Source organism: Porites lutea, chromosome 9 (assembly GCF_958299795.1).
Source record: "Porites lutea chromosome 9, jaPorLute2.1, whole genome shotgun sequence".
Classification (NCBI taxonomy): domain Eukaryota; kingdom Metazoa; phylum Cnidaria; class Anthozoa; order Scleractinia; family Poritidae; genus Porites; species Porites lutea.
Window position 1 is genome coordinate 19,298,159 of NC_133209.1, and position 10,209 is coordinate 19,308,367.

A 10,209-nucleotide genomic window follows, 5' to 3' on the forward strand; every position below is an offset into this window, starting at 1 on the left:
TAAAATAACTTCCTTTTTTCTTTCGGTGTAGTAAGCATATTTAATTTTTTACAACCACCTACTTGATCCAAAAAAGTTAGACACAGAATTACAGCGGTACTACATTTATCAATGCGTTTAAAGAATTTTGCACAGGAAGGTCAGTGTGATGTTGTTATACAAAGTTCAACAGAGAATTCTCTCTTGACAAGTTCTATCCACTCCATACAACCCTGGAGTCGTCTTTGAATCCTTGCAATGAAATCTTAATCCTGGCCATGATCCATCACTTTGTATTCGGTATTGACTAACCTCGGGTCTCAAGCTTAAGAAAATTCCGATTACCGCTTATTCGATGACAAGCAAAGAGCCGTGGATTTTCAAGTCTCAACTGCTACTTTCTCTTGTAAATTAACACAGCATTTGTGCTCAGAAATAAAAAAATGTTCTTAAGAATTTACGATTTACCCTCACTTTTGAACGACATGCCTTACAATTGCAACTTCTTTTATATCGCCGAGCAAAATTAGTATAGGTAATAGCATGATTAGTAGTGATATTTGGCATAAATACCACGAGTGATATTTCAAAATTGTTATACGTAATTTCACGAGCCGTTAGGCGAGTGAAATTTGAGACAATTTTGAAATATCACGAGAGGTATTTATGCCAAATGTCACGTACAAATCATGCTATTATTTGTTTATACTACTACCCGCAATAGGTTTGTAATTTTCACATGTAGGTATTTCAAATTAAGCTGAAATACCACTGCTCTAAGCCAATCAAATTGCAGAAATTTGTCATGTAGTAGTATAAAGGGCGTAAATCTTAAATTTAAAAACTTTACCCAAATGAATTTACTCACTTTTTTAAAATACGCTCGTAATCAGCCATAGTGGTATAAATTAAGTCAACAAAAACACATTTCGCTTTGAATCAACAAATGACATCCTTTAAAAAAAAAACAACACACACACACCGAATCTTTTTCAATCATTTAATTTCCCGCCCTTCTATCGGTCGTACGAAGTATTTCTTAACTTTGGAAACAAAGTATAACTTTGGGCAAACTATATATTTTACTAACCGGGTATGTAATAAAAGAATAATAATTCATCCCATTGTCGCTACAAGGGGGGAGGGGGGGTGATTTGGGACTGAAATTACAAAAATTGAAAAATTCGAATTTACTTTTTTTTTTCACTTTTACACCTGTTTGGATCTTACGTGTTTAGGCTTTTTTTCTTTTTTACAAAAATCGCATTTTATGTACCCATGAGGACAAGAAGTATTAATTTCAAAATTTTATCTACCATATATTTAGCGTACCTGTGAGTGCCTGTGTGAGACAATTGTCAGTTGTGTTCCTTAAAGAGACTAACTTCAAATGACCGATCTGGACAATATTTCTGCAGAGGTTCGTATAGCAATACCCTACCAAAAGCCTTATCTCATTTTTCAAAAGCAAAATCATTACGTTAATGAATTTGCTTTTGACCTAAAGCTGTACAAATCGTAGGTCTAAAAAAACAATTTGCTTAATGATGTTTTCTCATCCCAGTATTTGGCATTTAGATCAAATTAAAGCCATGCAATGTTGAGGTTTCAAAACTTCAAGTAAAAGATGAAATTTCGATTCCATCTAAAAAAAAATTGCAATGTTATGTTGCTGATGCAAAGATATACGCCGTTTAATTATAATAATGACACAGTTGCCTTTTAGCAGTACTTACCTTGATGACGTCATGCTCGGTATAAGTATCACGTAGTTAAACTGATATTTAACTGAAGCTACGTACTTCCGCTGACAACTGAACAAACTTTATGCAGAGAAAATCTTCTTTCGAATGCTGTTGACATATTTTTTCAACCAACATTAGTTTAAAAACTACACAAAAATTTTTTTCTTTTTGTTTGAGAATTCTGGAGTATGATTCAGAGTAGAGATAGCCTTACAAGTGAGGTCTGGATTATTCCGTTATAGAATTCCTTGTGAACTCAAGTCTTTTGCCACCTTAATATGTCTAATATTTCACTAAACTAATTATTTACCGTGCCTTCTCACAAGGTTTAAAAATGGATATCACTAAATCGCCAAATAGAAGAGGGTATGTCCGCACAGGTCCGTTTAAGCTTGTGTAAGAGGAAACAAACTTTATATGAGTTGACGGGTGTCCCCAGGAGAGAGACGTTTTTTCCAGTTACATTGTGACGTTGTATGTTTTAGTTTAGATTAGTTATGATTTAGTAAAACGCTAAATCGATATTAATTATTTGTGATCCTGGTTTAACTGAACACTTTTCGTTAGATTCTTAATTTTTGCACTGAAAAAAATCCTACTTGGTAATCTTATCATTCAATTGGCTAGAAAGATTAATTGGAAGGCTTGCAGGTGGACGCAGGAAAGAACGAGGCGCGTGCGAGAAACACTCGAGGGGACAGGGAGTGCCTGCCCGAGAGACCCATAAAAATCGTTTCCCGCTCCCTATCCAATAAGCTGCAGCCGCTGCGTGATCTGATTGACATCACACAAACAAAACGTGCCAAAGCGTTGTACATTTACATCCTCTGTCCATTTGTTATAAAGACCAGCTAGGTTTTCTGATTATAGAGCAATGGAGCAATAAACCGACGATAAACACTCAGAATAGGCCCTTTGCAGATTTCCATTTACGTGGTACAAAACCGCCATGTTGGGACACAAAAGTCGCACTTGGGCAAGACCAACAAAAGTCATACATGATTTTAAATGGTAATTTCCTTTGTTTGTCTTGTCCCAGTGCGACTTTTGCGTCCCAACATGGCGGTTCTGTACCATGTGAATGGAAAGCTGGAAAGGGCCTATTAAATCGTTTTTAACCAAAGGCACGATAAATACAAAAAAACGGAGTCAAAAATGGATATTTTTAAAGAATGCATGCCGAGTACATAAAGATTGTCCTCTGAGATTACAAAATCACAACTGTACAGACACCACAGATCGAGCCTTACGTGGAAAATGACCATTGCTTTTTCGGCTTAATGTGGCAGCCGTTTTTGGAGCAGAAATGTCTTACTAAACGTACCTAAACTTCAGAACACAAACGGTAACGAGACGTTTTTATAGGCAGCAGTAACGAGACATTAACATTAGACGTCAGGTCGCCTTCGAGCAATAAATGATAACAATAGCGAAAGGTTTTTCATATTCATGCTCCTTGTAAGTGTTTAGCTTTATCAATACTGTCCAGGTCTTGATGATATGCGTCCCATTCACAAATAAAGCAAGCTCTTTTTGAACGCCAAGTTCTTTTTGAACAAAGAATATTTCCTCTGATTTTCATTTCAACGATTCGAGAAATCTTTCGTCTGTTTTGTCTGTCGTCGCTTCTGCTAATGCGTATTTGTTGTCAAATCGTTCCTTTCTTAGTACCGTTTGAACACTCCCACTTTTCTTTTAGATTACAGCCATGTAGTCCCCTTGAAGTGAACTCTAAGATCTGAGCTTCGATTATACCATTTAGTGGTGTAATATGAGACCTTCAAAGCTTTGTTTGTCCCGTGAAATACATGTTTACGGAGGATCTCGAGTTTTCTTTGATCGATTGACAGTTTTCTCGCCTAACGTGAACACTTATCCTCTCGGGAGCCTCTTAACCAACAGGAATTTTCTGCACTCTCAGAAAGCGAGTAAAAACGATTTTCATGGGCCTTTCGGGCAGGCGCTCCCTCTCTCCTCGCGAGTCTCACGCAAATGAGCCCTTCTTTCTTGAGCCCTTTTTTTCCAAGCGCCTGTCACGCGAACTAAGTATTCTAAAAGTAAACATTCTACCTGTCAAAAGCATTTACTCTTCCTAAACTAAAACTAAGACTGTTAGTGCTTCTGTCATATTCAGCTCCAGCAATGGGTTTTTCTGTAAAGGTGGCCCAAACCTATTCTTATGCGTGTTCGTTAGGTTTTTAATCGCGTTTTTCAGCTAGAATGATTTAACCGATTTCTATGATCTTTGATCCTTGATAGAGAATGGTGGAACTCTTAGAATATGTTATTCATTTTCCTGTAGGTATAAAAAATGTGTGAGATATCGGCATTTATTTAAACCGCGTTTTATAAAAAATGAAAATATCTTCGAAATCTTACGACAGATTTTTCCTTAACTTTAGCAAATGAGCCGCAGAGCTCTCAAGTTTTATATTTGCAAGTTTGAAATCAATCGTGAACATGCAACTCGATGCAAAAAATTCTGGTCAAATTTATTCTTAAAATGCTAGACACTAACACGTTTGTGAAAGTTGACGTGCAAATTTTAAAAGTTGCAGTCAGTACCGACGGAAGAGCTCCATTGCAAGAAGTTAAGTAACCAGGAACCTACGGCGAATACAGTAAGTACTTGAAGAAGAAAAACTTTATGTTGAATGCGAGGTGAGATTGAAGAACTTCTATTCATCAAACCTTCTTTGCATAGTGCGTTTCGTTTTCAGAAATATTAAATCGTAACAAAGCAAAATATAGCATACACGAAAAACTCTCAAGAGCTCTTAGCGTCGCAGGTCCCAATTGAGGGGAAATAAAGCCTTTCACTCCAGTACTAATGTGATCATCCATTTTCCAGCTGCAGTGACAAACCCTTAATTGTACTTTGTAATTTATTCAAGCTTTTTAAACTTGCCATCACATTCGCACGGGAAGTTTGTCACTTGGAGAGAACAATGAAGGAAAATATGACAATCGTCTTAATCTTCTAACTATCCCTAATGGCAAACTGTCCATGCGAATGTGATGGCAAACCTTTGAAAAAGCTTGAATAAATCCCCTAGTAAACGAGTTTTTATTGCAGATGAAAAATGGCTGGTAAGAAGTACTGGAGTTGGTGGCTTTATTTCTTCTCAAAACGGGAACTTTTGGTGCTAAAAACTGGTAGGTCGACGTCCGTAAATGCCACATTTTGCTTTGTTAAGATTTGTTTCCAAAAGAAAGGTGACAAATACAAAGTAAGTTGGTTGAATAGAAGTTCTTTAAAATCAATCCGCATTCAGCATAAAGTAGTTTTTCTCTTTGTGCTTATTGTATTCGCCGTAGGCTTCTGATTACTTAGTTTCATGGAAAAAAGCTTTGGGTGACAGTACCCTTTGAGATAGGAGATAGTAAGTCTCGCTCTTCAAGTATTTGTGCGTCAGATCTTTAAGCCTAACATTCTGAGGTTAAACTTGACTAGCATCTTGTGCAGTGAGCTTTATGGTCACGATCTTGAGGCTTATTTGCTGAAGAAAAGGAAAAATCTGTCGTGGGATTTCTGAGATATTTACATTTTTTGTAAAAATGCGGTTTTGAGTGAATGCCGATATCTCACACGCTTTTAAACTTACAGAAAAATATACAAAAATTTTCATAAAGTTCCACAATTTTTATTAAGGATGCCAAAAATCATAGAAATGGATTAAATTGTTAAACCCACTCGTATAAATAGGCTCGAGCCACCCTAATCTTATCTAATCTTCTTTGATGCAAAAAACGGAGAGGTGCTGAGAAGTCGAATTGTCCGATAAATGAGTGTAATCAATACTGAGTGTAGTAAACTGTGAGCGGGAAGCGATTGCTTCCAGAATAAACTCCTGAAAGTGACTGTTGCATGGCAAGAGGTAAACGTATAAAAATCTCAATTTTACAAAATAAATGCGAAAATTAATTAGCTTTTTGTCAAGTTGTTAATCAGCACGTGATCTAGGTACCAAAAGAAATATTTCTTTCAATTATTAGTTTCTTTGGCAAAAAAGTCCCAGGGATAGCGGTTTTTAATAGTTCTAGATGGAAAACTAGAATTTCCGGACCATAGAAATATCGATATTAGGCTAGATTAGTTGACAAATTACATTTTTGAAAGGGGTTTACTCTTTGATTTTGGAACAAATAGAAATACCTTTATAGCTTATTTATACAACAGGATAAATTAAAGTTAATGTCACAACCATAGACCCGCCTTCACCAGTAATCCAACCGGCTCACTTCCTTTCAGGGGTAACTTCCTGCATGTGACCCCTGTCACACTAATGTTTCGCTCAACCAATTAGATGGCAGCGTCTAGCTCAGTAAAACAGCGCTTCATATTCTTCTCTTCGTGGAACAAAATGCTTGTTACTTCTAGCCTGGATTTTTCTTCAAGAACTGGAATTTCGCTAAGCCGTATCGATTCGATCACCGTTTAGGAAAGGCTAACTTGATCTTCCAACTGCATACAAGCTTTACGCGTTCAAGTTTTCTGGACAGAACTTCCACAAAGAGATGTTGCACCGGTCTCGGTCAAACTTCGTCGAATTATTGTTTATTCCGGTAAAGAAATTTCAATCCAACCAATTATGATAAGGATCCATGGTTTTGTATTTGATTTCGTTGCCCAATCGCTCTCTCAAATTCAGAAATCTATTTCAGTTTTAGCTGAAGAAGATCTCTATAAACTATCGAAACATCTAAAATAAATAACATTTTAGCCAATTTTCACTTTTTTATTTTTTCGCAATATTTTTAACTAAATATTATGTTTAATAAAATAAAGTTTGCTCAACCCCCCCCCAAAAACACATAATTTAATCGAATTGTTGAATAGGAAACTTGCAATTTTAGCAGGGAAACTTATACAGTGAAAATAAGGCAATTTACAGACCATGAGACCTCTTGAAGAGGAGGGGAGAAGTGGAAGGTTTGCAAGGTAGACGAAGGCGAATGCCTTAACATTTTTGAGATTTTGCCAATACCGATTTGAGGAATAATATCGACTTTGGTTGTCTAAAATCAGTGGTACAAAAAAAATACTCGCGCCAACTGGACCTGTCGTAAATTACCGCAGTAAAAGCTGCCAACTCAAGTCATAAAAAAACGGATAAAAATTCAATACATCACGGAAATACAGTCATGCTACTTGACATGTGGAGAGGAGGAGAGAATGTACAGGTAGGGACACCTCTCTAATACGGACAGTTTCCAATGTCCCGACAAAACTCTCGTGAATTTTCTTATAAAAAAACTTTTATTATACGGATATCTCTCTAATATGGACAAAGGACATTAAATCTCGGCCCCAGAGAGTAAATTCATATAAACTTGACCTCTTTATTACGGACACTGCGGTGATCAGGTGAATCACGAATCCCGATCAGGTGAATCTGCACAGGGTGAATCCCGTCTAGTCTGGCTGATGAGCTATGCAAGGTGATATAAAGCCCAGTCGCTGTATAACAAACAACGATTTGCGAAAGGTGTACAGAGGAACATAACCGACTTTTTGAAGGCTTCAATAACTATGGGTATCATAAAGATCTTTTCTATTACATTTTGTACTCTAGTTATTGTTTATTGCACATGCAAAATAGCGAAGTACGCATTCAGAATTGTGTTTTGCGTCGCAATGTTGTATGCTACTGAAAGACATTGTCTTTGTACTGTGAATTAATAACTTTAAATGCAGTTTAAAGACAAGTGTGAGCCTGGTTATCTACTGATCGCGAACACTTAAAACTGTAATTGGAGTCATAAAAGTGACATCATCATACAGTGACCTCTTTTATACGGATACCACTCTAATTCGGACACTTCTCTCTGTCCCTTCGGTGTCCGTATTACAGATGTTCGATTGTGGAGTAGGTTTCCGGTAACCGTGTGTTAAGAGAGTTAACGACGGATTTCAAGGTTCGGAACAGAAACGCAATAAAAGACGAATAGAAAAATGTTTACAGGGGCCATTTATTGGGGGTTTAACCATCTCAAAGTTTCTGCTGATGTGCTAAAGAAATTCACCCCTCGTTACTACCTTGTTACATTGAAACATCAGCACGTGCAAACTACTTTCGGCAACAGCAGAAGCTAAAGTAAACAGAAGAGCTCATGATGGCTTCATTAACCTGAGATGCCTCACTTCCTCCGTGTAAAGCACCGTTGCAGTGGTAGTTGTAAAAGGAGCCCACAATTTCTCCATTTTTGGTAGCTTTACGCTCCCTTCCATAGACAGAAACTTCCCCATCGCAGTTGGGATAAGAGCTCTGGGAACAAATCTGGCTACAGGTTTTCTTGTCAGCGGTGTTCCTGACCATAACCTGGTTGTTGCAGCAACCACTTCCTCCGTTAGCGGTGCTTCCTCTGCAGGCCGCAGCTGCCGCCATGTGAACTGACTGCCACGCCAAATCGAATGCCGAGTATTGATCATAGCCTGCCGTGAGGACGTTCTGAGGAAGGCGGCCTTTTTGGTCTAGCTTGGCGAAACCACCTGGCTGGCCTGCCTTAGACAGCTGAGCTTTTAAAGTGGCAATCTGGAAAAATAGGATGACATATGGAAGTGGTCTAAAACAAAGTAGGGAACTATTCTCCTTGAATAATTCCTTGATTAATACGTCTTTATCATCAGCGTTTTTAACTTGCAATTAACTCGTGCTATACAAAGTGAAGGAGTGGTAAGGTTTGGGACTGACAACGAACGCGTATGACTATTATGAACTGTTATGATGTTGTTTCAATACTAATTTTGCCACTTTCTTCTTCACTTTTGGCACAGGTCTTGTTCCTTAATGCCACTTTCTTCAACTGATTTTATCTGATCTTTCATCATTGCTCCTTGGCTTAAACACAGAATTCATAGTCTCACCTCAATGCCCTCTTTAAAACTAAGAACCTTCTGTATTATCTTAAGGAACATTCCAGAAAAGTAATTACATTTGACATTTATTGACACAGTCGATCTGAGCATATAAGGGGTTAAGAAAGACTTTATTATCATCAGAAATATGTAATTATCGATTTCGTGGGATTTGGGGTCCATAATTTATTGACTCGTGGTCTTTCATGTGAAAAAGACTTAAACACTTTAAGTAAGATCAACGGCCCTTACTTCTTGCTCCAGCTGTCGAAATCGCCCCTCATAGGCTGCTAAAAAGTAAAAGTAATAAGGAAAAAAAACGCTTTTTTAATGAGCTTAGCTTTTATTCTGTGGCGTATGAATTAAGTCTAGTCATTCTACGAGAAAAAAAGACCGAACCTTGAAGTAATTGCAACAGAATTTATTTTTGCCGGAAGTTATTCTACTGATGCCTATAAATAACATGTCAAAAGTCTACCAAACGTTTCGAAGGGTAAAATGATGAAATTACAGTTTTATGATTGAATTCTTTTTCTAAATTCAAAATGGCTGCCGCGCAATTTATTCAAAATATATGCGTAAATTTTTACAGCAAACAGCTAAAAACAATAGGCGTAATTGGAAAACAAAATGCGTGCACGTGTTTAAATGTAAAGATTTAAACAACTTTTTGATCACATCGAAGAAATTTTATTTCGAGAACTGGAAAACAACAGTTTTCCTTGAATTAGTTCTCTATCAATAAGTATATATGTGTATCAGTGACTCTAAAGACTCTCGATTGTTTGGTTTGGAAAATTCTTGCTCCGTACAACTGCTCTGGACGATTCTCTGGCCTTCAAACTAACAAAGTTCTTCGCTTCACAAGACATTTATTTAGCCGAGTATTGGTAGAAACGCATTGTTGGACGTCCAGAGTGGTACTTTAGTGAAAAATGTCGTGTGAAGGTAAAGTATAGATGGTTAAAGATGTGGTTTATCGTCCGGTTAACATCACACGATGGAGTATTGTGTAATTTGCAAGGAATTATCAACCAATGGCCTCGAAACAGTGGAACTTAGGCAAAAAGGAAGCGATGGCATCAACAATGCAAGTAAACTACGTGGCGACACACTCCAAACTTTTGCAGGACAGCGTGTACATCAAAAATGCAGGCAGAAATACTGTCATGTAAAGGTTATTCGTTCCTACATAAAGAAACATACGGCTGATGAAGAAACATCCTCTAGTGCAAGTCGTACCCTGCGTTCCAGTGAACCAACATTTGATTTTGGTGAACGATGTTTATTTTGCAGCCAGCCTGCTAAACTTACGGGAAACAAAAGAGGACATGATGTTTTTCCTGTTAGAACATTAGATTTTCAAACCACATTAAACCGAATTTGTGAGGAGCGAAGAGACGATTGGGCTGAGAAAGTGCATGGCAGAATATCTTTTTCCCAAGATCTCATTGCAGCAGGTGCAATTTATCACCAAGTTTGCAGTACCAATTTTCGGACGGGGAAGCAAGTACCGCTTTCTCATCAAACTAACGGAAGCAAACGACAAAAGAAAGGCAGGCCAACTGATAAGTCTAGGCAAGAGGCATTCTTGGAGGTTGCAAAATATCTTAAGGAAAACGATGA

The 10,209-nt window shown here is 37.5% G+C and overlaps 1 protein-coding gene across 2 annotated transcripts in view; it reads right to left on the minus strand.

Annotated features, from left to right (window-relative positions):
• Window positions 1–7,685: 7,685 nt before the first annotated feature.
• Window positions 7,686–10,209, minus strand: part of LOC140948288 (uncharacterized) — a 10,340-nt gene continuing 7,816 nt past the window's right edge. Inside the window, exons 4-5 of one of the 2 annotated variants that reach the window (XM_073397518.1) lie at window positions 8,836–8,870; window positions 7,686–8,260 (exon numbers count right to left, since the gene is read on the minus strand). In XM_073397518.1, the coding sequence (XP_073253619.1) occupies window positions 7,796–8,260; window positions 8,836–8,870 (500 nt within the window). In that variant the 3' untranslated portion in view covers window positions 7,686–7,795. Of the gene's footprint in view, window positions 8,261–8,835; window positions 8,874–10,209 lie in introns of both variants that reach the window. The other variant, XM_073397517.1, reaches the window with a different exon arrangement.